This window comes from Malaclemys terrapin, chromosome 20 (genome assembly GCF_027887155.1).
Source record: "Malaclemys terrapin pileata isolate rMalTer1 chromosome 20, rMalTer1.hap1, whole genome shotgun sequence".
NCBI lineage: Eukaryota > Metazoa > Chordata > Testudines > Emydidae > Malaclemys > Malaclemys terrapin.
The window spans coordinates 17,412,942-17,440,639 of NC_071524.1; the positions used below are offsets into that span (position 1 = coordinate 17,412,942).

Sequence of the window (27,698 nt, forward strand, 5' to 3'; positions counted from 1 at the left end):
TTAACCCCTGGCTGGGGGTCACCCTCCCGGCGCCAGGGGAAGGCACTGCAGGATTGGGCCCTGGGGCCATACATGGGTAGGGGCTGGTGAGCTCTGTTTGCATTAGGTGACTCACTCTGGGGGCGGGGCTGGGCTGCACCCCCGACCCCGCCCTGAGCCCCCCAGGGCAAAGGAGGGTGATTCCAACCCGCTCAGGACAGGGTGGCAGGGAAAACCCGCCATCCCCCACCCCGCCCTGTTGCTGCAGGGGTTGGCAGGCACGCAGCATGGCCAGGAGATGAGTTAAAGCAGCAATAAAATTCATTGTGGGTTTCCCTGGGAGACAAAGGAACAAACCCCGCTCCCATCCCATAAAGCAACAGCCCAGCCCTGCTGTAAAAGCAGGAAGGGAGCTGGCCCAGGTGCCCCACCCTGCGCCCCGGGGGCATAGACTAGAGCTGGTGCATTAGCCACTAGGCCACGCTGTCTGTCACCGGGAGGTTAGTTTAGGGATGAAAGGCTGGCCGGATGGATAAGGAAGTCGCTGAACCGGGGCTCAGGGAAATCTAGGCCCAAGTCCTGGCTCCCTAAATGAGTCACGTCCTCGTGCTGTGCCTCAGTTTTCCCCATTGTGTGTGAGCTGAAAGGCCCCATTTAAACAGGTATTTGGAGAGGGGGCGGGGGGAGTTTTCTCTGCTTAATAACTAACAAGACTTTAAAAGCCAAGTTCACTGTAGATTTTTAGCTCTGTCCAACGTGTTCTTGTTACTGACCGAGAGCAGGGGCCCCGGCGTGCCGGGTGCCACACGGACAGTGGAAGGAGACCCGGAGGGTGGGGATGCGTAACCCAGCTCCATTCTGCAGGGAGCTCTGTCCTGGCTGGGCCACGTGAACCTTCTGCAGCCTTCACTCTCAGGGCCTGGCTTTTAGGTCAGGCCGGAGAGACCTATGCTTTAACATCCAGAAAGCCCATGTTTGATCTCCTCTGCCCACCCCCAAAGAGGGTCAGGGACGCAGGGAGACCCACTTGGCTCCCCTCTCACAGCCACGAACAACCCAGCAATCCTGACGCCCTGCTGTAACCGCTAGACCCCACTCCCTTCCCAGAGTCGTGGAGAGAACCCAGGAGTCCTGGCTCCCAGCCCCCCCTGCTCTAACCACTAGATCCCACCCCCCTCCCAGAGCTGCATAGAGAATCCTGGCTCCCAGGGATGCACAAGTTCCTGCGGGTGCCTCCTTGGGGAAGCCCCCTGCCTGGTGATAGCAGCCCCCCCCATTGTCCCCTGCCCCCTGCCTAATTAGGGAAGCCATCAGCAGGCCCATTGTGTGGGAATGAGGGTCATTGATAAGAAACTCTCCCCATTGTCTGCTAATGACCACTCTAATGAAATCAACACCCCCTCCCCCCCAGGGATAATTGCCCCCCTCCCTAGCCACTGGCTGCTTCCCTGCCTGCCCCATACAGCCTCCCCTCCCCGCCCCGCCCGGGGTTATTGTGTTGCAGAATCTAACATCAGCTCCCCTCTGTGTCTGTTAATGATACAGTGCTTAGGGTCAGGATCGTTCCTCCTGCGCTTTGCAGAGTGTGTGGGCATCGCCTGCCTGAGATGCAGCCACCTCTGGGGTGGGGCTGTTTCAATGCGTTCTAACCGCGACGTTGCCCGTAAATCTCTTGCCTGTTCTGTGCCTCGGTTTCCCCATCTGTCGGGTACTGGCCTGCCTTTGTGAAGCGCTTTGAGATCTAGGGCTAGGGAGGGTGTAGGCTTGTCTGTAGGGCGTCCACCCAGTCCATGGCCTCGACTCGGCAGACCCCCCCACCTCCTGGCGGCTGCCAGAGTAGCAAATCTGAGGGGAGAGGTGTGGACATGGGTGGACAAACCCCCCTCTGCCCCTCCAGGCTACAGCGGGGGTGGGCAAACACGTGCCAGGCTGAATGGCCTTCCTCTGCCTTGGGCCTGTGCTTGGGAGCAGGCGAAGTCCAGAAGCAAGGGTGATGGGCCCTCTGGAAGCCTCTGCCGGATAGATCATGAGAGCAGTGGGTGTGGGGGGGATGGAGTAGCAAGTCTGATGGGGGGAATGTGTAGAGTGTGTGTGGGTGTGTATGGTGTACGGTGTGTGCATAGGGGGTGTACTGTTAAATCAATAATAAATATATTTGTTAGTTGCTAAAGTGCCACAAGGACTCCTCGTTGTTTTTACTGTGTGTGTACGGCGAGAGGTGTGTACTGTGTGGGTGGGTTGGTGTGAGTGTGGTGCGTGCATATCGTGTGTACTGTCAGTGTGCGTGATGAATGGTTTGTGCACGTGGTCTGTACAGTGTGCATGCACAATGAGTGGTGTGGGTGTACAGTGGGTGTGTGTGCGTGGTGAAGTGTGTGTGTGTTGTGTACTGGGGGTGCATAGGGGGCTGTGTCCGCGGTGAGGTGTGTGTGTGCATGTGTGGTGTGTGTGTGTGTGTGCAGTGAGGTGGTGTGAGTGTGTGTGTGGTGTGTGTTGTGTACAGATGGTGCATGGGGGCTGTGTGTGCAGTGAGGTGTGTGTGTGTACAGTGTGTCCGTGTGTGATGAGGGGTGTGTGTGTATGTGTGTGCGTGTTGTGAGGTGTGTCTGTGTCTACACAGCATGTGTGCAGGCAGTGAGGTGGTGTGTGTATGTACACAGCGTGTGTGCATGCAGTGCAGTGATGTGTATGTGTTGAGGTGGTGTGTGTGTGGTGAGGGGTGTGTGTTGTGTATGGAGGGTATGTAGGGGCTGTGTGTGTGGTGAGGTGTGTGTGTTTGGTGAGTGGTGTGTGTTGTGTACAGAGGGTGTGTAGGGGGCTGTGGTGTCAGGTGTGCAGATACTCAGGGGGTGTGCTCGTCCTCCCTGCCCCGGTTCCCTGGCCTGTCCATTAGGGGCCGCGTCGCCCCATGAGCAGAGGGGGGACACGCACCAGCGCGTGTCGTTAGTGAGCGGGTTTGCGTGAGGCCCAGCGTCATGTGAGGGGCCCGCCCCCCCACACACTCCCCGTGCCCTCCCACCTGACGTAACCCGGAGATTTACAGACCAGCCCCCCCCCGGAAAGCTTTATTCTATGAGTATTGTTAAATCACCTCCTTTATTCTCTGTCCCTGCTGGCCACATGATGGGCACATGGCCTGGCGGGGCGAAGCTTTTCCAGGATTAGTGCATTCCCGGAGCCAGGGGTGCCCCCTGCCCTGCCGGCGACGCCCCACGGGGCCGGGGGCCAGGCCCTCGCTTGGCTTCCCTGCTTTGCTGTGGGCCTGGCATCACGGACAGTCCCTCTCCCGGGGGCATCCGTAGGCCTGCCATGGTGCTGGGCTCCCCCCTTGGCCCTCCCAGGCCCCGGGGAGCAATCCCGCTTCTGCCCGTTCCTGGCTGGGGGCCTTGTGTGCCCTGTGAAGCCAGGGCTGGGGGCGGGGGAAGGTGTTAATTGGCTGGGGGTGGGAGTGTGGAATTAGCCCCCTGGGTGTTGATTCGAGTTAATTAGCAAGGAGGAGCCGGGTGACAATAGCAGCTTGTTTGGAGAGGCCACCCTGGAGCAGGGAGCCCATTAAGGGGGACAGGGAGGAGGGTGGGGGTCCCCCCGGGACGTGATTGGAGTTTGCTGATGAGGGGCCAGGTGGGGGGAGGCTTTGCTTAGTCCAGATTCAAAGCTCAGAGCTAGGGGTTGACTTCCAGTTATTGTTTATTAGGTAGTTTATGGTAGTGCCTACTCACCCCGCTCGGGGGCTGGGGCCCCATAGTGCTAGGCACTGTACCTTTTTATTGCTATTAGATGCATTATGGTAGTACCTAGGGGCAACAGGCAGGGACCAGGGCCCCATTGTGGTAGAGGCTGTATATTAGGTGTATTACGGTAGTGCCTACACACCCCAGTCCTGGGCTGCGGCCCTGCGGCGCTAGGTGCTGTACATTATTAGGTGTATTATGGTAGCGCCTACCCACCCCAGTGGTGGCCCGGGGCCCCTCGGCACTAGACACTGTGCGTTGTCAGGTGTATTATTGACAGCCCCTTGCGCTGGTGGCACCATGACCCTGTCCAACGCCCGCTAGTTTGTCTCGCCGCGCTGAACGAATTCAGCCCACCATGCCGGACGGCTCAGAGAGACTGCGAGGAACGGGCTGCAGCGCTAACCTGGTGACTCGGGAGACCTGGTTCTGATTCCCTGCTGTGCCACTGACTGCTTGTTGGATCATGGGCAAGTCAGACAATTAAGGGGCACAGGGAGGGAGGTGGGGAGCCCGGGGCGTGATTGGAGTTTGCTGATGACCGGCCAGGTGGGGGGGAGGTGCCTCAGTTTCCCCATCTATACAGGGGGATCACAGCCCTGCCTGTCCCTGAGGATAAATACATTTACAGATTGAGAGGCGCTCGGACACTGCAGTGATAGGATCACGGAGAGCTGCCAGTGCTAAGCCTCCCAATCAAAGGAGCTTTTCTTGAAGCCTCAACACCTGGAGTCATGTGAATCTTAACTTCCAGTTACAAAAATACATTGCTAGCCTCATGGTCACAGAGAGAATCTTAAAGGCTCCAGACCCAGGCAGCAAATAAAAATAACCCTGAAATGTATTTTTAGAGCGAAAGCTCAGAGGTTTTACACCAATCTTGTGATTTTTTTTTTGGAACGCCGGCTAGTTCCAGGCGGTATCTTTAAGACCCGAACCAGGGCCCTGCCCTGTGCCAGGCGGCATTTTAAACATCCTGCTTCGGTCAGTTTCCCCTGTTTTTCTTTTCAATTTCCTCTAAGCCAGTTGGACAAATTAAATTGTAAGTGTCTAATTGCAGAGGGTCGCTCCGTGCGTTGTGCCTTTGCTGGGAGGGATTGGCAGGGGGATTAAGGACGCTGGCAATCCATTTTCATCAGCGTTTAATACCTTTGGACCTGCTGTTTTAGGGACCGGCTTGCCAGTCACCACTGCCACTCTGCGCAGTAATTGCAATTTCTGTTTGGGGTCAAAACTACCATAATGTCAGGCTGAAGTGTCCTCCATCCCCACCCCGGATTTATTCTGCGTCGGAGCCGCGTTTCTTTGCTATAGGTCTCCGGGGTGGGGGGAGAAAAGAGGCAGATCTCTAGGGCTAACTACACTGCCCGGGGCAAAGGTGAGATATGGGGACAAATCTCGTAGCTGGGGGTAGAATTTAAGAAGCCCAGTGGGATTTTTCGAACCACGCTGGGGTGGGGCCTGGCCGCTGCAGGTAACCCAGCCTCTGCTCCTGCCAAAAGTTCCCACCAGATCTTTGATGGCTGCAAGCGGCCCCTAGTCTGTCCTAATCTGCAAAGGGCAGCTCCTTCAGCACAGTGCCCCCTGGCACTACAGCGTGGGCAGCAGGGACAGCCCTCCGAGCCGTGCCCTCTCACCTGCCCCCTACAGCACAGCGCCCCCTAGTGCCACGCTGCGGCCTTGGGGCCAGCACTGACTGCGAGTGGAGAGCGCCCCCTACGGGAACCCCGCCCCGCTCCCTGCAGCTCCCCGTAGCACTATCTGTGGGTAGCACCGATTCTCAGAGTGAATTCTCCCAGGCCGATTCCCTGGTCCCTTTCCTCCAACACCCCCTTTGCCCGCTTTTAAATGAGACCCTGGGCGACGCCAGATTTGGGCCGGAGGCCCAGGGGCAAGAGACGATGCGTCTGCAAAGCCATTTCAAAGGGGCCTCTTCCCATCCAATGGGGCTTAGCGCAGCCCGGCTGTGTCCACCTGGCATGTGGCATATATAACCCGACCGCTGCTCGGCCCTATGGTACGGCACATAATCTCCTCCCTGCTTCTATTCCAAGACTGGGGATTTTCAATTAAGAATACTTACGGCCTTCCTCTCCTCTCGCTGCTATTTCCCTAATGAGCAGTGGCTGGTAACAAATTAATAGCCCTGACAGTGTGACCCTAATCCTCCTGTGTATTATAATTAAGAGAGGGAAGGCCTTGCTTCGTTCCAGCCCGCTGTGTGTAATTAATCAACACGTGGCCGGGGCAAGGCTGGGGATTAACGAAACCCTTTAGTTTAACTTTTCTCTCTCTGGACTCATTAACACAGCCCCCCCATCCCCGACCCGGGGGGAATTATTAAATACAGCCCCGGGCCCAGCCCCGCTTCTCCGGCCCGGCTGCCTTTCTGCGAGGTGGCAAATCCCATTGCTTTGTTTTGTCTTGGCCGGGAATTAATGGTAATTAAAAGTGCATTGTTGTCCCGGCTTCCCGGATTGATGACAATGGAATATTCCTTTCCCCAGGCCTCATTTTAAGTGCATTAGCTAAAGGGGATAGGCGAGCAAGAGTCCAATTAAACAACGGGCTTGGAGCTGGCAGGGAGCGAGGAGTTAAAGAGGAGGTGGGTGGTGAGGGCAGAACTCCTGGGTTCTGGCTCCGGGAGGGGAGTGGGGTCTAGTGGGTTAAGACAAAGGGGACTGGGAGCCAGGACTCCTGGGTTCTATCCCCAGCTCTGGGAGGGGAGTGGGGTCTAGCGGTTAGAGCTGGGAGCCAGGACTCTTGGGTTCATGCTGTGGGCAGGGACCAGGCTTCACCGCTTGTGGAAAGGCTTCCATGGGGTGGTATTTGGGGGGCGGGGGAGAGTCATCCCCTCTCTGCCCCCACCCCCCAGATTCGAAGCGGATGGAATGAGCCTTCTAATTACTGATTGCAAACAGAGTATTGGGTGGGGCCATGAACCCCCACAACCAAATGCCCCCAAATTGTCACCCCACACCCTGCCCAGGGCACCGAAGCCCCATGCTGAATCTCAAGACGAGAATCCAGCCTGGGTGTTGGCTCTGACAGAGCTCCCGCTTGCCTTGGGGTCCTCAGGTGCGATCTAGACTGCGCTGGGTGGGCCCTTCTTCCCGGGCAAGAAAACACCCAGCACATGGGGGGAGCTGGTTGGCAGGGTGACCCCAGGCCCTGCCACCCCCCGAGGCACATCCAAGCAGCTGATCCTTGTATCATCCCTAGAGCTGGGGTCAGGGCCTGGGCACCACCCAGCCTGACGAGGCCCTGATCATTTAGTGCCTAGGTGCTATTGTGGCGGTCTGTAGTGACAGATCTAGCCCGGGTTTTCCCCCAGGGGCAGGCTCGGCAGTTCTAGGGGTCGCTCCCTGTGGCTGGGTCGTGTGGCGTGGCTGGCCGGGAAAGGGGGGCTGGGGATGAATGGAGATGGGGCAGCTCGTTGCTCCCAGATGAAGAACCCAGCCTCGCTGGGGGTCTGGAGCCCTGGGAGCCCCTTGCTTCAAGGAATGGGACATGGGGGGCTGTGGGGAGAGATTGGGGTGCAGAGCTACTGGGGAAGTGCAGGAGAGAATGCATCAATCCAGGGATGCACCCCAGCCCCATTGACTCCAACTGAGCATAGCACGTGAGTCTGTCCTGAATCGGCGCCCTCCCAACTAGGATCCTGACTGGGGACACAAACTCTGAAGGTCTCCCTGGTGCCTTGGGACAGGGACCACGTCCAAAACACAGGTACTGGCCCCAAGCACAGTTTGTAGGATGAAACTATTAATGGAATTACGGTAGCACCTAAGGGGTCCCAGGCAAGACCTGGGTCCCCATTGTGTTGCATGCTGCACACCCACACAAAGGGTGGGAGGGGAAACTGAGGCCCAGAGAGTTGCAGTGAGATGCCACAGCAGGTCAGTGGCAGAGAACCCCAGAGTTCTGAGTCCCAGAGCAGTGGGGGGCTGGGAGCCAGCTCCTGGGTTCTATCCCAGCACTGGGAGGGGAGTGAGGTCTGGTGGTTAGAGCAGGGGAGGCTGGGAGCCAGGACTCCTGGGTTCTATCCCAGCTGTGGGAGGGGAGTGAGGTCTGGTGGTTAGAGCAGGTGGGGCTGGGAGTCAGGACTCCTGGGTTCTATCCCAGCACTGGGAGGGGAGTGAGGTCTGGTGGTTAGAGCAGGGCAGTTGGGAGCCAGGACTCCTGGGTTCTATCCCAGCTCTGGGAGGGGAGTGAGGTCAGGACGCAGGCCAGAGCTGGCTCTAAACAATCCCACAAGATTGGGGGGCAACGGAGACTCAGGTCCTGATTGCCCGGGAGGTTCTTGGGGTGGTTGGCTCTGCCATCCAAGCAGCTGCCCCTCTCCCCGCCCGTGCCACCCACTGGGCCTGCCGAGAGACCCCCTTTCGTCCCGGGGGATCACGTTTAATTGCGTCTGGCATTTCGGCAGCGGATTAGTGACTCGCTGCCAGCCGGGTGGACTGTCTTCCCCAAAGTCACCTCGCTCGAGTCCACCTCCGACCCCCTTCCCTGCCACCCTCCCAGGATTAAGGGGAGAGATATAGACAAAGACAGCTGACATCACGGCCTCCCTTACTTAAATCTTCCACATGTAGGTGGCCTCTTCCTCTTCTATTCCTTTTCCCCCCTCTCTCGCTCGCTCTCTCTTCCTCCCCCTCCTCAAAGCGTTCGCCTCCTGGAGCTCCGCACACCCAGGTGAGTTGCTGGGAAGAGAGATCAGCTAGTCTTTTGGTTGTGTGCGACCGGGAGGTATGATTATTTGCCGCTGATCCAGATTTAGGGGGGGTGAGGGGGGAGTTAGCGCTCTTGATAAAATTATATCTAATGATTTAAAGTCTTTACATTCGTAATGCCACTCGGCTGGCTTTAGCGCGCTTAATTCAAGAGCCGTTGGACTGGGGAAGGCCCACATGGGTCCAGTTCGTCCTCCAATTGTTTTGGGGTGGTTCTTCTTTTGGAGGGGCGGAGATGCTGGGAATGTATTGGTAGATGCCGGTGGCGATGCTGGGTGTGAAACGTACGCGGAGCGGGGGATCGGTCTGGGTTGGGTCAATTATTGGGATCGAGTTTTAAAATGGGAAGCGAAGAACTATTGCGTGACATGGCCATCAGACACTTGTGCCGTCTCTGGAGGTGGTTTTGTGCCACTGGGTGATGGAGAAGGGGCATCTGCCTTATCCTTTCAGAGAGGGACTCGACTGGTCATTAGGAAACCAACCACGAATAACATAACGTTTGGCGTTAAAATCACACTGGGCTTGAAGGTGAACCAAGCATGTGTGTCTTTCAAAGTTATTTTTGCGAGATCAGGTGACAAAGAATTCTAGGGATCTGTGCCGCTGGGAGAAATTCAATATTTGTTTCTCCCTGTGGGTGCCATTCTGAATAGCGAGCAATTTCCATCATTTGAATTGATCGGCTTTAAAAAAACCCCGCCAGTAATGTGGAGCATTTTAGACTGGAACAGGAGACTAGGTTAGCCTGTGTAGACAAAACCGATGTTCCTGCCCCGGCGTTCTGACTCATTGTGGGACAGCACCGTCCGTGTGGCGAATGAGGGAAAGTAGCAGGTGTAAAAGGACTGTCTCTGCATGGAGTATTGCTATTCACGAGAGATCTGCCATTATACATGGCCACCAGCAGCTTCTCTTGCAGCCACGGGGCCTCTCTCCTTCTTGTTGCTCCTGGATGTGCCGCCCGGGTGTTGGGGTGGGGTTCAGGCTTCGGGCCTGGCCTGGGGCTCTAACCACTGGCCCCCACTGTGTCCCCACCCACCCATCACCATTGATCTAGAGTAGATTTTACTTTGAAACTACCAAGCCAGCATTCCGTGAAACTTTACTTTAGAACCAATCAGTTGGGGGATAATGGATTTAAATCTTTAGATTTAAAAGCGCAGATGCACTGAAATTTCTCGCAGCTGGAATTCTCTTCCATTCTGGTCTTTACAGAGTGCACCAGGGCAGGGGGGTGGGGGCGAGATGTTTGCAAGGCAAGGCCTTGGGCAGGCGTTTGCAATCATCTGCAGAGTGTGACCCGGGTCAGTGACTGGACAAGGGACAGGATGAGTGAGTCCCTGCCAAGGGTCTTAAGACATCCACCAGGATGGGTTCCTGGTCCTTTTAATCCAAAAGTTCTCAACCATCAAATGGAAAAACAAGCAAATGGTTCCGCGGAAGCCGCTTGACTCATCGTCTGGCTCCCCCGAGACAGTTGTGTTGTAAAGGTGCAAAGTCGATCCCCAATTTTCTCTTGATTTTACTGTGCAATTATATTTTTTCTATTAACATTTTATTAAACACTTTAAAATCTGCCTCGAAAAAACCAGCGTCACCAAACAAACGTCTCCGAATACGTCCACGTCTCATGCTAGCGTCACCACTCGCTACCTAACTTTAAACATTTCATGCTGGATAATACGAAGGGGTTAAAATGGAAATCAATTGTTTGTATGACGCCATTTACAAACGCACACATTGCACTTCTAAAAATCCCCCTGGTTAAAGGCCAGTGATTACAAGAAGCTAAAGACGAGAAACCAAGTTAAAGCCAAAGGAAATCGGAAACGTTTGGAAATGGTGTGAAACTAGACAGAGTGCTGTCGTCTCTTTGTTACCTTGCGCTTTGTCCGTCCGTCTCCACCTAGTGCAGCGGCTCTCAAACGTTTGTACTGGTGATGCTTTCACACGGCGAGCCCCTGAGTGCGACCCCCCCTTATCAATTCAAACCACTTGTTTATATACTTAACACCATTAGAAATGCTGGAGGCAAGCAGGGTTTGGGGTGGAGGCTGACAGCTCGTGACCCCCCCCCATGTAATAACCTCGTGACCCCCTGAGGGGTCCTGACCCCCAGTTTGAGACCTCCTGACCCATTGTCTCTCCTCTTACCCTTATATTGTAAGGTTTCAGAGTAGCAGCCGTGTTAGTCTGTATCCGCAAAAAGAAGAACAGGAGTATATATATATGCATCCAAAGAAGTGGGCTGTAGTCCACGAAAGCTTATGCTCTAATAAATTTGTTAGTCTCTAAGGTGCCACAAGTACTCCTGTTCTTCTTTTTCCTTATATTGTAAGTTTCTCGGGCAGGGACTGTCTCTTTCAACATGCGCCTGATGCTAGGAGACCCTTGGTTATTAGTAAAACTCCAGACACAACAACTAGACTTCTGAAGGATATGCACGCCATCCTTTCACACTCTTTGGCCTTTGCATTTTCTTAGCTGCAAAGTGAAACCTTAATCTACTGCAAACCCCCTCGGTTTGCAGATAAAATAAGGGAAGAAAGTGCGGAAAGCCATGTATTCTCTCTCTCTCGTGTAGCGAACTGTATGGAAATGAATCCAACTTTCTCCCTGAATTTTATTTTTGCCTCTAAGCTTCTTAGGAGAGTAATTTCAGCCGAGCAATCCAAGCGCTCTTGAATGAAATTTTTGGACCTTGTCTCTAGTCTCATCAGCTTGCTCAAAAGATTGTTAATCTCCTACAATCTCTCATTTTGCTGCCTTTGCAGAGTGTCTTCATTTGGTTATTTGTTTATATATATAGATAAAGAAAAGAGATTGGAGAACGGGAAAGAGGAGGGGGGGAAAAAGGATCCTATCTTCTTTGAGGCTGCCCACCTCTGCAGAAAAGAGCTGGTCTCTTCTGCTTGTAGCAATTTGGACCTTCATGATTAGAGACACAATTCAAATATGAATATTGGTTCCTCTTTAGAGGCATGCAATGATTTGGTTAAAAGTTGTGCCTATAGATTGCAAAGAGATCTTCCTTCCCCGAAAGCAATACAGACTTTTTGAACCAGAACTTTTATATTTTTAATACTCTAACATTTTTTTTTAATTAACACAGCTTTAAATATTAGGGGGAAGAACGCAGAAGTGAAATAATCCTTCAAAGGTTGTTTGCTATCTAAGCACATTTTATGCAAACTGCATTAGCCTGAATGTAACAAACATGCATGTTCTTTCTGCTAATATGTTATTTTCCTCTCTTAAATGTTTTTTAATCTAAGTAACCTCAAATCTTAGGTTGCTGGTCTTAAAAATAAACACAAGATTGCTTTGTATCTTTCTTTGAAACGTGAGGCTTATCTTTCATGCCTAGATTTGCGATCTTTTAAAAGCAATATATTTGGGTTATCGTTTTTTGAAATATTAGGTCCTAATCCGCAAAGATTTCTGCGTATGATTAAGTAACAAGGAGCATTCCTACTAGATTTGACATTTTCCAAACGAAATATTAGTCCGCTGCTACAGTACAGTGTCTTCTCATTTTTACTTTTTTTTTAGAAGTTCCACCTGTTGAAATTGGACAATGAATTAGATGAATTAAAGTCCAACACAGCTGTGATGTATAGTTTCCGATTGCTGTTTTTGATCACAAGCTACCCCAACATACACCCACTCCGATCAAAGTAAATTTCAAGCCAAAGTGAAACTTTAAAAGACAACTCCCCATTCCAGACATGGACCTTCTCCTTTGCCATGTTCTCCCTCCAGAAGGAGAGCAAAGACCTCCCAAGCCATCTGAGAAAAACAATTCCCCCTGGACATTAATCTGCAAGAGGTCTGTTGTTATAATTCCTATCATGTGAGATTCTTAAGGCAACAGCTGAGAATGGACCTAGCTCACACACAAAATTGTTTTGAGCAAACACTCCCCCCCTTCCTACCCCCACTCCTGGGGCTTAGAGGAGAAAATCCCAAATCTTCAGATCTGAAAGCACAGAGAGAGAGGGAGAGGAAAAGTCTGCTGAATCTACAGCACCGCTCTAAATCTGCTCTCCGATTCAGGTTAAGCTTCTCTTTTTATTGCAGATTATACAGCTCGACTCCTCTATCTCTTCTCAGTTATCCTTTTAACACATTTTGCTCTTTCTCGCTGCTTTTTTGGGGGTTGGTTGGCATGGCATGGGTTTGCTAAAGATTTGCCCATCCTCTTCTGGTGATCCAGCAGCAAACCGGTCTCTGTTATGTTTTCTTCCAGCGCTTCCCGGCACTGTTCAGTCTGGACCCTTTGGAAAGACATTTGCTTGGGCAAAAAGGTAAGAAGACGTTTGGTAAAGGAGGGTAGGAATTTTTTTTCTCCCTCCAAAGCAGAATTTGCACCCCTCGCTTGCTAACTCCAGAGCTGACTTTGCTACTATGCCATTCGAGCCCTCTGCTCGCTAACCTAGCTCGGGCAAGAAGTAAATCCCCAAAGAAAACCCGAAAACTTTCTTTCTTGGCATTACCGAGGTAAGGACAGTTCAAAAAGAAAACTACACAACTACCGCAAACGTGCAAATCTTCCTTATTTCTTCCAGCCAACAGGACAGATCTAAAACAAGGCATTCTTCTTTGGTTTATTCTTATTTCTTAACTTCCTTTTATACATTCTCAGCAGGAAATCAATTTAGAATAACATTTCCCTTATATTTTGTTTGCATGTTGGAATTTTAAGTCAAGTGTTACAAAATATATCTACAGAGACAGATTTTTTGTTCAAAACCACCTATATATTTAACAGCCACGCAGCATTCTCTGGGATTGGAGTTGTTTTAAATGGAGATAATTTTAAAACGGCACTACTCATGCTTTTGCAAAAAAATTTTAACGAATTGGAAATTAATTTTTGCTTTTTCCTGTTGCAAAGATTGTAACCTGGCTGGGGACAAGGTGGCTTAAACTGGCACCAAATTAGAACAAATTGAAAATGAAATTGTGATTTAAAAAAAATCTGTTTTTTTCCCTGCAGATTCAAACATCTGATTAATGGAAATGGAGACAGATTTTTTTAGAAGGATCTTAAACAAAGTGGTTCCTATAATTATAATGACAAAGTAATAACAAAGTTGGTGTGAAGGAACCAAGGTTTTGTACTGAGTAACAAGAGGCCAAAGAATTTTTTGTAGGGTGATTTGTCATATTCACACAGCCTGGGCTTAAACCACAATTCGACCCACTGTGAACAGATCACACTGAACTGGGAGAAAATTTGGCCAGTCGTAACCACAGCCAAGTTGCGGGTCCATTTGTATATTTCACTCAGCCTAAGACGTTGACAACAATATAAGTTTAGTTACAAAATGGCTCGCTGACAAATTTCACCAAAAAATATTAAGGTTGGCTACAGCTCTAGAAAGCCCTTATATTCCTTTTCAACATGCGAATGCCAGTGCGAAATGATTCAGGGTAAAGCCTGTATCTAGAGAGGATGGGAAAAAAGATTTCTCTTTTGTTTTGCTATGATCAACACTGTAAAAGAACTACGTTCAAATGTGGTAATCTCCCTTCAGAAACAAATCCAACCAGGAATAATCTTGTCGGTTTCATTCCAACTCAAAAGAATAATAATTCACGTTTTAAGTCATCACCATTAGCCTTAAAAAGGACCCTTCTAATTGTGAAGTTATCTTCAATACATAAAACGCAAACGAAAAATGATGCATAAAAAGCTCTTCAAAACTAAATCTTTATTATTCTGTTTTAAGGTCTAAGTTTAAACTCTCAGGGAGATGTGATTTATCTAAATTCCTATTAATTAACTGAGAGAAGGGGAAAGAATTATCAGAATATTGGTTGTACTACAATTGCATTGCTATGAATTGTAACAATATTCTACAGTTCAGCTCAGTTATTTTGTTTGCTTCCTGACAAAGGATGCATGCATCTTGCTTTGTTCATTTAAATAATAATTATAGAATTCCGGAGAGTATATTTCAATATGCATATTTAACATAAACAAAACTGATGACTTTCTAATAATAATAAAATAATAATGTGTCTATCTATAAATATATATACATTGCAATCTATCTCTAGAGAGAAAAATACATTCATACCTTTTGGGATCAAATTGTGGCATTCTGCAATTCTTCAGGGATTCATGGCTTTTTTTGTGCCAGAAACAAGCTAAATGCTACCAAAACATTTCAGACACAACACTGCTAAAAGGTCTTCTATTCAGTTGTTTCTTTGGGTAAAATAACTTATTATCCCCTCAAAGAGGAAAACTTGATTTCGCAAATCACGTTATGAACTAGGAAGAAAAGAAAAGATCTGAATGTAATTCATACTGGTTTTGCAAAATCATCAAAACCGCTTTTAAATGCTTTGAGCTATTTAAAGTGTTTTTTCAACACTCAAAACCATGTTTTCTGTTTCCTTGCCTGGCCATTCTGCAAAATCCATTATTTTAAATCGATCTCAGTGCTTTCCCAGATTATCTATCTCTAGTGGTTTTAGTTAAAGTGGATTTTGTTGACTTGTCAGCGAAATCACCAGAATTATTTGTATAAAAGATTTGGAAGAAAAAGCATGGGCATTTAAACTGGTTCTGTTTGGGGGGGAAAATTTATTAACAGTATCACCTTAGAGCACTGTCATTTCAGATTTGAGAGCTACTGATGAAAAGTGCTATACAAGAACTAGGTAACAATAATCATATATAACTCGGGGTCACATTTTCAATAGCACCCAAGTGACTGACTTTGGAGGCCCTTGTGAAAAATTGGACTTTAAATTCCTCTACAGTATCACTTAGACGCTTTTGCAAATTTTACCCTACATCTGTCAGCCAAAAGGAGAAAAAAAATGGGTTTTTGAAAATACATTCCAATACATGTTAAGAAGATAAGAACGGCCGTACTGGGTCAGATCAAAGTCCATCTAGCCCAGTATCCTGTCTTCTGACAATGGCCAATGCCAGGTGCCCCAGAGGGAATGAACAGAACAGGGAAACATCAAGTGATCCAAAGAGTTTTCCCCTTAATACATCAATTTGTTCTAAAAGGCTCTTTCTGGATTTTCCTCCTCTAATGGGTTCTATTTTTGATTTATTTGTGTGTGTGTGTGGGGGGGGGTTGTTTGGTTTTGGTTTTTTGCTCAGACTAAAAGAAGAACAGGAGTACTTGTGGCACCTTAGAGACTAACACGGCTGCTACTCTGAAACTTGCTCAGACTAGTTTTTCCTCTGATCGAATCTGGAAATGCAAAAATTCATCAATGCCCTGTTTACAGACTTCACTCCAGAAGGCTGCTTAGTAAGGTGCAAATGTGTTGCTAACTGTCAGTCTATCAGTTCATCCCCCCGCACCCCTCCACTTGTTTACAAGTGCCCTCAGAAACTTACCATGCAAGGCAGCTAATGACAGAGGATGGCAAATTGCAGTCAAGGGGCTGTTTTAGGAGGAAGTTTGGTTTAACCCTCACTATTTTTTGAGATTACCCACTGTTTGTTCATGGAGAGAATAAGGAATTAGTTGGACCCCTCTGTCCTCACCCAAAATCAGCACAGACCAGAAATCCTGGCTCAAGGCAAAAATAGCAGCCCCCAGATGAATAAAAACCCATCTTCGTGGCATTTCGGGATTTATTCTGATGAATAAATTTTAAGGCCAGAAGGAACCATTAAGATCTTGTGACCTACGCTTCCCCGATCCGAGAAATTCAAACAGCAATTCCCGCACCAGACTCCATAACTGGCGGGCGTCTTTTAGAAAGACACCCCAGCTCGATTCTGAGGTTGGGTGGAAAATCCCCCAGTCCCTTGGGAGGGTGTCCCAGCATGGCCAATCTGCAGTCGCGGGGCCCCGGGAATGAGGTGGGTTTTCCGAGTTGGGCTTGCCGGTTTTGTTTCTAGCTCGCAGGGCTGTGGAGAACAGCCTGTAAACATGACCTGCAAAGGCGCCAACCCCAGAAAATGAAATAAAAAGGCCCCCACATTCTGTGAGGCTTTGAAGATCTCGTGATTTCTTAAGCCAATCTTGTGATTTGTTTTGGGTTTTTTTGGAGCCTGACGCCTGATATTTTTAATGCTTGGGCTTGGCAATGGTAGGTTAACTGCTCTTGCTGTTAAAAAGGTGTCTCTTGTTTCCAGACAACTTTCAGCCACTGTATCTTTCTTTTACTTTTATTGTGATAGCCCCTGGGGCACCAGTCGTGGGCCAGGCCCCCACTGTGCCAGGTGCTGTACATTTTCATTTCCATTAGGTATATTATGGTAGCACCATGGTCCAGGCTCCTTTGTGCCAAGTGTTGTACATTTTTGTTTCTATTAGGTGTATTACGGTAACACATAGGCGGCCCAGGCATGGGCCAGATCCCTACTGTGCCAGGTGCTGTACGTTTTTATTGCTTTAGGTGTATTACGGTAGCACCGTGGTCCAGGCTCCATTGCGCCAGGCGCTGTACAAATGAAGCCCAGGATCTCGTTTTGTCTTTGTCTCCTAGATGGAAAGAGCCCTCTGCTCTCAGAAATCTCCCCCTGTGGGTCTTTTATAGACCCTCCCGATCCAAACCAGAAAGAAGCCAAAATCTGGGATGTGTTTTGACTTTTCAAGTCCAGCTGAGCTCTGGACCCGGGTTGATCTGAATCCACAACATTTAGGAAGACGGGAGGAGAGGGAAGGGGATTCTGTTAAATGGCTCTTCTCCTATGGAAACTTCCCAGCAGGGCTAATTTTGTTTTATTTCATTCGGTTTTGCTTGTTGGAACCCATGTCTCGGGGCTCTAGTTTGGCAGCCTCAGACCTGGCCAAAGAAAGGCATCGAATCCGTTCGTGATTTATGAGCGTTTTCTGGGCCGTGCTCATCACCAGCCCTGTTATTAACCAGAATGAGCGCAATAAAATGTGGCTTGGCGTGGCACGAATTCTCATGTTCCCCTGGAGGGAGTTGGAATGGTACAGACAGAGCGGTGGAGGGGTGGCGCGGTTTCCCTCTTCTTTCCTGAATCCGTCTGGGGATGGAATGGCTCAGACAACAGCAGCAAGTGAAGGCAAAAGGAAACAAGAAAGCAAGTTCTTGTCTATACTAGCAAAACAGCCTCCTGGTTTTCAGCCGCTGTTCGGTGCTCAAACAATCGTGAGCTGTTTGCACGAAGTGCTCGCACCCTCACGCCGTGTCCATGACAGTGTGACTGGGTGAGGAATTAGACCAAAACCGCCTACGTAAGCAGCGTTGCCACGATCAGATCTGCTCCGAGCAGATGACTCTAAAATGCTCAAGGTTCAGCCGCACGAGGGCTCCCAAAGTTGCTACCTCTTGGGGGGAAATTAACGTGGGGTGGGCCAGGATGGGCATTTTGGCAATATTTTCTAAGGGAAGGCCAGCGGTAGTGGGGCCTTTTCTTTAGCCTGACACCAGCTGCCTTTCACAGAGAGCTCTTCTTAGATTGATTGCCCGAGGGTTCTTTGGCATGGAACTGATTTATTTGTATTATGCTGGCCCCTAAAGGCCCAGACCGAGATCGGGGCCCCATTGTGCCAGGCGCTGCCCAGACCCCGACCGAGATCAGGGCCCCGTCGTGCCAGATACTGCACAAAGAGTGACAGACAATCCGTGCCCCAAAGAGCTGACAATCACAATAGACAAGGAGTGGGAGGGGAAACTGAGGCACTAAATGGGGCAGCGACTTATACATCAGTTCACTGGCAGAACTGGGACTAGAACCAGGTTTTCAGCATCTCCATCCAGGGCCCTGTCCCCTAGGGAACTGGTCCCACCCCACAGGGTCTCGCTCTGGTCACCTGACCACATGAAATTATTCTGTTAGCAAAATCCTGGTCTTCCAACTTTGTACATTTCTTCACTAGCCTATGCCCTGGAAGCCCCAATGATCCTGGGCCCACACCCCCAGCTGGCCTAAATCGGAACAGCTGCATCCCAGTTCTAGACCCTCAGCTGGTGTTAACGAGCAAATCTGGTCTGGTTCACACCAGCTGAGGATCCGGCCTGATACAATCAGCCAAAAACCCAACCCGCCCCTACGCTTCCCCCACACTTCTTCAGACTGTGCAGAAGTTCCCACCCTACTGAATGGAAACTGGCCGGAGTCCTTCTTTCTTATAGGGGTCGACTTAACTGGTGCTGTATGGACTGATGTTCCTTCACCTTTCCGGAGATGCCTCTTTGTGTCTCTTGCCTGTAGCCACCCCCTTCTCCGGCCCCATGCCCACAGCAGCTGGTCTTTGGCCCAGTGCGGGGGAGGGCGGGGAGATTTGCTGGGCTTGATTGAGTTAATGGGAAGGGAAGTGTGGATTAAAGGGTTAACCAAAGTCTCCTTCAACCCTGGTCCCTTGAAGGTGTGAAGTCCCCATGCTGCCTTCTCACCATTGGATGAGCCGTTCCCTCAGCTCCCCCTGGCCGCTTTTAGAGGAGGGTGCCCACAATTTCTGGGTGTGTCTTTTCCTCTCCCCACTGTGCAGGGAGCCTGGGCAGCTGAGCGGACTGGAATAACCTAGCGTGGACGACAGGAGAAGGAGCCCCTTCGGGATCGCCAGTTCCTGAGCATGATGTCCTATATGAAGCAGCCTCATTACGCAGTCAATGGGTTAACCCTAGCGGGACCGGGCATGGACCTGCTCCACTCCGCCGTGGGATACCCAAGTAAGTGCCTTTCTGCGATTCCCCCAGGGGCGCTCAGAGACTAGGGTCCCGGAGGCCACAGCAGGACCTACCGTCAATTTCAGATCTGTCAATTTCTGGGGAGTGGGTTGTGGATTAGGGTGAGCGGAGGAGAGCAAGTGTGAAAAATCGGTGGCGAGTAATAGAATCCGATATAAGACCAAGTCCCAAATACCGGGACATCTGATCACCCTGTTGTGGTTGTTGGGGGGAAAGAAACCAATTATTGTAGAGAGAGTGAAATAAGCTAGCAAAAGACCCTGCTTCTTATCGCACAGAGCTGAGGACACCAGTTTCTGTTCAATCGGGTGAGTGAAATAGGCCAGTTACAATTATTTCACACATCAAAGAAATTCATTATTCTCAGCGAGATGTTAGCGTTGTCCTGAGCGTTATCTTGCGTGAGTGAAGGAGACTAGTTATTCTATAGGCACTGGAAAAAGCAAACAGCTGTTGTTATAATTCTAGAGAAAGAAAGCAAAATCATTTGGTTATTATTATAAATACAGCTAAATAAACCAGTTACCGTGACACTGGCCGAGTCAGCTAACCCTGTTATTCTTTAGCGACTGAGATCAGCCAGTTATTCTAGAGAGTGTTTTGCTCACTGTATAATAATTGGTTTATTTCACCCACTCTCTGTGATCCATTTATTTTCCCTTTTCATGATGATTATTGGAGAGTGACCAGTTGTCAGAGTGAAATAGTCGCCTAGAAGAGACTGGGGTTTGATTCATAGAATATGATTCAGAGATACTTTGACAGAGGTCACCTGAGAGCCCAAGGGTTGCCTGTGGGAATTTGTGATCAGTGGCTTTCTGCTCTCCTTGCATTCATGTCCCCTCTAATTGAAACTCTGAACGCTGGCCTGCAAGCAGTTTATTGTCGTTTGGGCTTTATTAAACCTTTAAAGTCAGCAGTACGCAAGCTGAATTGGAAATGGAAACTCAGCAGTTCACTTGTTTACAAACTTTGAAATCAATTGCTAAAAAGCCGGATAGCCCAGTAGGTATCCTGGCCCCGGATGCTTTCCCCAGGATAGGGGTTTAATGCCATTGTTTATGTCATATGATTTAAGTCCCCAAATCTCCTTGCTGTTCTCCGGCCAGCCGATCAACACAACTTAAAGTCGTGCGTATCAATCGGCTCTTGCATTGTGGGCCGCGTGGTATTTTCACTTGATCGGAGGAAACAAAATATCGAAATATCTAAAGAGTGGTAGAGAGTTGAAGGCAAAGGTAGGGACTCCAAATGTGAACATCAAAGAGAACTGACGCCCAGTTCAGTGTCCGAACGTACCAAGAGAAAAACGAATCTCTACAGTGAATTGTGGGATTGGAAGAAAACACAATCTAAACGTTAAATGGATCTTAGTAAATCTACCGTCTTCTCAAACCAGCAACGAGGCCCTAGTGGTGTGCGGGGTGATTCTCAACCAGGGGTCCGGGGCCCCGTGGGGGGCTGCGGGCAGGTTTCAGTGGGTCCACCAAGCATGGCTGGCATTTGACTCACTAGGGCCCAGGGCAGAAAGCCAAAGCCCCGCTGTGCAGAATTGCAGCCCGGAGCCCCACGCCCCATCACCCATGGCTGAAGCCAAAGATTGAACAACTTCTCAGTGCCCCCTGTGGCGTGGGGCCCTGGACAAGTGTCCTGCTTCTACCCCTGAACGCTGGCTCTGGCTTTTATATGCAGAAAAACAGTTCTTGTGGCACAGCTGAGCGGTGGAGTTTTTATAGCATGTTAGGGGGCCTCAGAAAGAGCAACGTTGAGAACCCCTGGTGTGTGGTATTCTCAGTTCAAAACTCGTGTAAAATCCAGATATACGCAACTGATCCGAACAGGGCCCCAATCCTGCAGTCAGATCTTACGGGTAAATCTTCACAGCTTCACTGAAGCTAGAATTTAGGCCGTGGAAGTGAGCATTCACTGAACCTCGCAGAGTTGGACCCTTCTCTAAAACAATTGGATAAAGTGTTGGAAAACATTTTTGGAAGAGGAAAAGTTTAGAAAATTCAACCCCTTTTTAAAAAGAAGCCCTTCTCTTTCCTTTTATTTGCTTTTGATTCAACATCAAGGCAAGGGTTTTAACACCTTTGCGATGCGCTTTGTACTTCTGTCAACCGCGGCTTGGATTGTTTTTGTCAGAACTGTAAATTCATTTTGTTCCTGGTTTTTGTTGCTCAAAATGTCCTCACATTTTTAAAGATTCCTCTCCCTTCACCTAACGTACATAATTGTCACAACAAATACAAAAGCATAAAAAAGCCCTAGAAGTTTTAGAAGTTGAATCAGAATGTTATTAATTACAATATCATTTTATTTTTTATTTTAATATTAATATACAAAAGCCCCAAATGTTTGGGAAGTTTAATCAGCATGATATTAATTAAAACATTATTTTATTATTTATTTTATTAATTCTATATTAATTATCCCCCCTAAAAAGTTTAGCCGTTTAATCAGAATGCGATTAATTTCAATATTATTTTATTATTTATTTTATTAAAAGTATATTAATTAAAGCTGTAAAAGCTTTAGAAATATTAATGGAATCATATTAATTAAATATACTCTTATGAATTTTATTTTTTATTGATATATTAATTAAAGTCCTAATAGTTTTGGAGGTTTCATTGGAAATCATGAAGGCTGGAAAAGCAGAAGGCAAATAAAAAGAACCCAACATTTATTATTTCCCCCCCTAAAATCTCATGGTTTTTAAGTCAATCTCATGGTTTTTGGGGAACCTGCCCCATGATTTTTGAATGTTTGGGGTTGGTGGTTCTGAGACCCTTTGGGGTTAGAATAGGATCTCTTTCCCTTACATAAGACGAACCCTGTTTGAGCTACCAGATGCAGCTAGTGTGCAGACGTGTTAGACAATTCCACGCTTCAGGGTGTAGACTCGCAGTGTTTCTCAAGTATCAGGGGGTAGCCGTGTTAGTCTGTATCTACAAAAACAACAAGGAGTCTGGTGGCACCTTAAAGACTAACAGATTTATTTGGGCATAAGTTTTCGTGGGTAAAAACCTCACTTCTTCGGATGCATAGAGTGAAAGTTACAGATGCAGGCATCATATACTGACCCATGGAGAGCAGGGAGTTACTTCACAAGTGGAGAACCAGTGTTGACAGGGCCAATTCAATCAGGGTGGATGTAGTCCACTCCCAATAATAGATGAGGAGGTGTCAATTCCAGGAGAGGAAAAGCTGCTTCTCTAGTGAGCCAGCCACTCCCAGTCCCTATTCAAGCCCAGATTAATGGTGTTGAATTTGCAAATGAATTTTAGTTCTGCTGTTTCTCTTTGTTTCTCAAATGCAGCTGCTGTGGCCACATGCGGCCACCAGGGGCTTTTCTAAGCCATAGGACTTAATTTGTCCCCAGGCTTGGCAGGGCTGAGTAAGTCTGCTGTGACAAGTGATCCTTGTTAATATCACTTGTCACAGCAGATTTACTGGCTAGCAATAAATAAACTGCAATGATTTGGACATGTATGTGCATATTTATTTGATTTTCCTAAAGCTAATTAAAATGTGGCGAGGGACGAGCCGGCTTCGTGCGATGCGGGTGCGAACGGTTCTCATTCCAGTTCCCTGGTGTGTTACACTCAGCGGTGCCCGGGTGCAGACGACAGCACAAGCTGCAAACTGAGACGCTGAATGTGTTTCTCAGAGATGACACCCGCGAGAAAGTTCAGATCCAAGCTTGGCCCAACATTGCGGGGGATTTCTGGATTCCCGGCTTTGAACCGGACCCAGCTATAGGATCTCCCGGCTCTAAGCAGGGACGCAGGAGAAATGCTGAGCAAACGTGTGACCTAGTGCAGGGTTCCTCTAATCTCGACCACGCGTCCCAATGCACACGCACCCCGAGCAGTCTGGGTGTGCGTCACGTGCGATGCGTGGCCACACGGGCGTGGTTTCAAAAGTGACTTGGGAGTAGACGGACCAAATCTGAGGCTCCTAAAAGAGATCTGATTTTCACACAGTGGGAAACTGAGGCACAGAGCGACGATGGCCCAGTTTCGCCAAGGTCACTGATCCTGAGCCTGGTGGTCTAACCACTAGACTCTCCTGCCTTCCGAGCTACCTTGCCTTAGCCGAGGTCTCTTTCGCTGGTAACAAATTGCTCTGAACTGTGGAGTGGCCCAGAAATCCCAGGGCTGAATGATTATGATTATTTGGTAGTGTATTACGGTAGCACCTCAGCACCCCAGTCGTGGGCCAGGCCCCCTGGCGCTAGGTGCTGTACATTATTTATTAGGTGTATTAGAGTAGCGCCCCAGTCACGGGCCAGGCTCCCCGGCGCTAGGTGCTGCATATTATTTATTAGGTGTATTACGGTAGCATCTCAGTCACGGGCCAGGCCCCCTGGCGCTAGGCGCTGTACGCAATTTATTAGGTGTATTACGGTAGTGCCCCAGTTGCGGCCCAGGACCCTCCTAGCACGTGGCACTGTATGTTATTTATTAGATGTATTACGGTAATGTAGTGGCACAAGTTGCCTGCCCCCACCCCCCACCGTGCCCTGGAGAGGGGGCGGGTTGCTGAAGGGCAGGGAGAGACAGATGCGTGGGGGGAGCACTTCTTGCTGCTTCCCCAGCTCCCCCCTTCGGGGACAACCCCCTTGGCTGGTCCGTCCCACCCTGAGGACAGTGGGTGTAACCATCTCCCCTCCCCCCCCGCAGCCACCCCGCGGAAGCAGCGGCGCGAGCGGACGACTTTCACGCGGGCCCAGTTGGACATTCTGGAGGCGCTTTTCGCGAAGACCCGCTACCCCGACATCTTCATGCGGGAGGAGGTAGCGCTCAAGATCAACCTGCCGGAGTCCCGGGTGCAGGTGAGGATGGTAGTCCGGACCGACCCCTGGCGAGGCAGGGGTCTGTGTGTGTGTATACTACTGCCCCCTGCTGGGAAGTGTGTATGTGTGAGCACCCATGGCTGGCCGCTGCCTTCTGCTGGGTGGAATTGGAACTGCTCACCTGGGTGTCATAAGCCCTATACTGCTGACAGCCGATGGGGATTCTCCTTTAGCAGCGTGCTGGGGTTTGGGAGCAGGTTGAGTTCTGGGTGCAGCTTCCGGCAGCTCCCGGGGAAATCCCAGCTCGCAATGGAGGTGGAACAAGATTTTACATCCCTTGTGGGGCGCCACAAACGTGACCCAATGCGTGTGGTATCAAGAGGGGGTGTTTGTCCAGCCCGGAAAGGCGGCCACCTCTGGACAGGAGCCAGGGGGCTGTGCTATGAACCTTGCAGGGCTGGGTAGGGACTGAAGTCCAGGGAAGCTGCCGGGGGATTTGGGAGGATGAATGTGGTTCTCCCAGCTGAGCGCGTGAGTAAATACCTGGACTCTTCACAGCGGGGCCACGGGAGGGCAGGTCTGCGGTGTTCGTCTCTGCTGGAAGATGGCATTGGGGCCAGCCCTGCCTGGGAGGGGAGAGCGCCCCCTACTGAATCCCCACCCCAATCCCTGCTGCACAGCGCCCCCTAGCGCTGCCCTGGGGCATCGGGGCCACTCCTGCCTGGGAGGGGAGAGCGCCCCCTACTGAGCCCCCCCCACTCCCTGCTGCACAGCGCCCCCTAGCGCTGCCCTGGGGCATCGGGGCCAGCCCTGCCTGGGAGGGGAGAGCGCCCCCTACTGAGCCCCCCCCCCACTCCCTGCTGCACAGCGCCCCCTAGCGCTGCCGTGGGGCATCGGGGCCAGCCCTGCCTGGGAGGGGAGAGTGCCCCCTACTGAAACCCCACCCCAGTCCCTGCCAACAGCCCATGGGGGGTGCAATACCGTTGACTGACAGAAGCTACAACGTAGGTGACCCCCCCGTTTAAGACGCTTTCATCCCAGTAAAACTGGGTCGGGGTACGGTTGTCTCGATAAATATCCCCCCCCCCCGGCTGATCCGGTTGTACCAGGACAAAATCCGTGCGTGGAGATCACCCCTCAGGGCGACTTGATTTCAGTTTTGCTTCAGCCCAACGTTTACCCCCCAACAAGCCGCTTTTAAACCGAAACCGGAGCGTTCGTCCCGGCCTCTGGCGTTGGGTTAAATAAACCGGTTTAAGCGAAATCAGTTTAGCTTTCCCATGTAGACAGAGCCCGGCTGCCCGGAGCTCGGAGCCGACTCACCAGCTACCCAGAACGCCCCACCGCCTCGCCAACCCTGAGTGTTAACAGAGCCCGAGATTTGGCTTAGAAATCCTGCCATTTTCTTAAAATAGAAATCAGTCAAATTTGGACTCTTTTTAAATTTGCCACGTGAGCTCTCCCGATAATTGGCCGCCCTCCCTCTGCGTCCTACAGGAAGGGGTCCGGGTTTCTCAGGAGACGTGATGGGATGAGTTCCCCCCCCCGACATGACAGCGAAGGGCTAAGCCCAGAATGCAGAGTCCTTGTTTACAGCACTGGCAGGATTTCGAAGTCGCTTCCCCTTCTCTTCGACTCCGGGCAGCTCCCCAGGGAGCGGGAGACGTTCATCTTTGACATCTGCCCTGCGCCTGCTAATGCTGCAAATAAACACTCTGGATCCCGGGGTTGCAACTTCGCCGCCGTTTTCGGAGGGATACAGAAAATAGCCATCTCCTGCCGATGCCCATGGGGGGGGAATTGTCTCCCCGGCATCCGGGAGCTGAGCTGTCCGGGACTAGACCGGGCAGGCAGCAGACGGGAGAGACCCGGAATGGCTGTGAGTCACCTGGGAAGGGATGAGTCCTGGGAACGGAGAGAAACATCACCAGGTCGGGGGGAGGACAAATTTGAGGCTGAGTGTAAGGCAATGAGCCAGCGTGTGTGTGTCTGTGTGTGTGCACCGTCTGCTGGACGGACTCAGCAATGCGCCACTCTGTATCCTAGGCCCTATACTGCTAAGGTTCGGGGAAGATTGCGGGGAGGGAGGGGTGTGTGTGGGTGTGGGTCACTTTTGAATGAGGAACAGCTGAGTTCTACCCTGCTCCTGCCAGGAAATCCCCAGTGCTCGACGCTGTCAGGGTCCCGATATTATGGGTTTTTTTCTAGAGGCTCCCCCCTGCAGCCTCAGTTTCCCTATCTGCTCTGGGGATAATGCCAGTCACGGCTGGCTCTGTTCCGCCCTAGCTCTCCGTGTGGGAGGAGGGTGGTGGTGAGGGGAATTGTGGAGGGGACGGAGATGGACAGGGTCGGCTGTTACAGCCGGGCCAGGGCCAGGACAAAGGGACCCCCCCGAGCTCTGTGACTCACCCCCCTCCTCTCCCGGCAGGTTTGGTTCAAGAACCGACGGGCCAAATGCCGCCAGCAGCAGCAACAAAGCAGCGGCCAGGCCAAGGCGCGCCCGGCCAAGAAGAAGAGCTCGCCGGCCCGGGAGACCAGCTCGGAAACCAGCACCAACGGGCAATACAGCCCCCCGCCCGCCGGCACCTCGGGCACCCCCAGCTCCACGGCCAGCGCCACCGTCTCCATCTGGAGCCCGGCCTCCATCTCCCCCATCCCCGACCCCCTGGCCTCCTCGGCCACCCCCTGCATGCAGCGCTCTGCCGCCTACCCGATGACCTACACCCAGGCCGCCGGCTACCCCCAGAGCTATGCCGGCTCCTCCTCCTACTTCACCGGCCTGGACTGCGGCTCCTACCTCTCGCCCATGCACCCGCAGCTCTCCGCCCCCGGTGCCGCCCTGAGCCCCATCGCCGCCCCGGCCATGGGAAGCCACCTCAGCCAGTCCCCGGCCTCCCTGTCCAGCCAGGGCTTTGGCACGGCCGGCCTGAGCTTCGGCTCGGTGGATTGCTTAGACTACAAGGATCAGACGGCCTCTTGGAAACTCAACTTCAACGCCACGGACTGCTTGGATTACAAAGATCAGAGCTCCTGGAAGTTCCAGGTCTTGTGAAGTGGCGGGAGGCAGCCAGGGAGACAACCCCTGTCCGTTGTTTCTTCCCCCTCCCTCCCCCAAAGGCCCGTCCCTCCCCTCCCCGGTACCACCCTCCTTGAACCAGCTCGGCTCCGACCCGTGTCCGTTGCTGGATTGAGATTGGAATCGGCGTCGGGGATCTGAGCGAGGGGGGATCCCCCATTTCCCGGCATCACGGCGGGGACTTGCCCTTCCTTGGTGAGCAGCCGCAAACATGCCCTGATTGGTCATTCGGTGGCTGAGACCCTCACCCCGCATGGTCACAGGGGCCCCTCGCGCCGGGCAGCACCGCGGGGTTTTCTTCCCGCCCGAGCCCCGGACACGAAATCTGTCAAGGAGTCTCAGCCGGGATCCCCCCGGGGCGGGGCCTGGCTGGCGTGGCAGCCTCCCCCGTCAGTGTCACGCTCACCAAGTGGCACCCGGATCTGCAGGGGTGGAGCTGGGAAGTGCCACGGCTGGTTTTGGGTGGGAAGTAGCCCCCCCTGCCCCTTGCACATTTTGGGGGGGGGGGGGGGGGCTCCTGGTTCTGTCTTTCACGGTTTCTCTCTAGCCCTGGCCTGATCCTTCGATGGGGGGGTCTGAGCGAAGAATGAAATAGGGCCTGGGGTGGAGCAGTTAGGTCAAGACATGTGCTGCCAGGACTCCTGGGTTCTATTTCCGGTGCTGGGAGGGGAGCGAAGTTTTGAGAAGTGGGCCCCGGGAGTCAGTTCGCCTCAGCTTTATTTCCA

General features: G+C 51.1%; 1 protein-coding gene across 1 annotated transcript; it reads left to right on the plus strand.

Annotated features, from left to right (window-relative positions):
- Positions 1 to 12,451: 12,451 nt before the first annotated feature.
- Positions 12,452 to 27,417, plus strand: LOC128826600 (homeobox protein otx5). The gene is made up of 5 exons (XM_054009964.1): positions 12,452 to 12,502; positions 12,696 to 12,753; positions 18,898 to 19,078; positions 23,785 to 23,936; positions 26,326 to 27,417. The coding sequence occupies exons 3-5, from the start codon at positions 18,982 to 18,984 to the stop codon at positions 26,947 to 26,949; spliced, it is 873 nt and encodes a 290-aa protein (XP_053865939.1). The 5' UTR covers positions 12,452 to 12,502; positions 12,696 to 12,753; positions 18,898 to 18,981; the 3' UTR covers positions 26,950 to 27,417.
- Positions 27,418 to 27,698: the final 281 nt, after the last annotated feature.

Bases quoted from the DNA above. Each gene is read 5' to 3' on its own strand.
- LOC128826600 (XM_054009964.1), top strand. From the start codon at position 18,982: ATGATGTCCTATATGAAGCAGCCTCATTACGCAGTCAATGGGTTAACC. The intron at 19,079-23,784 runs GTAAGTGCCTTT...CCCCCCCCGCAG, and splicing joins CTCCGCCGTGGGATACCCAA to CCACCCCGCGGAAGCAGCGG. The intron at 23,937-26,325 runs GTGAGGATGGTA...CTCTCCCGGCAG, and splicing joins TGCCGGAGTCCCGGGTGCAG to GTTTGGTTCAAGAACCGACG.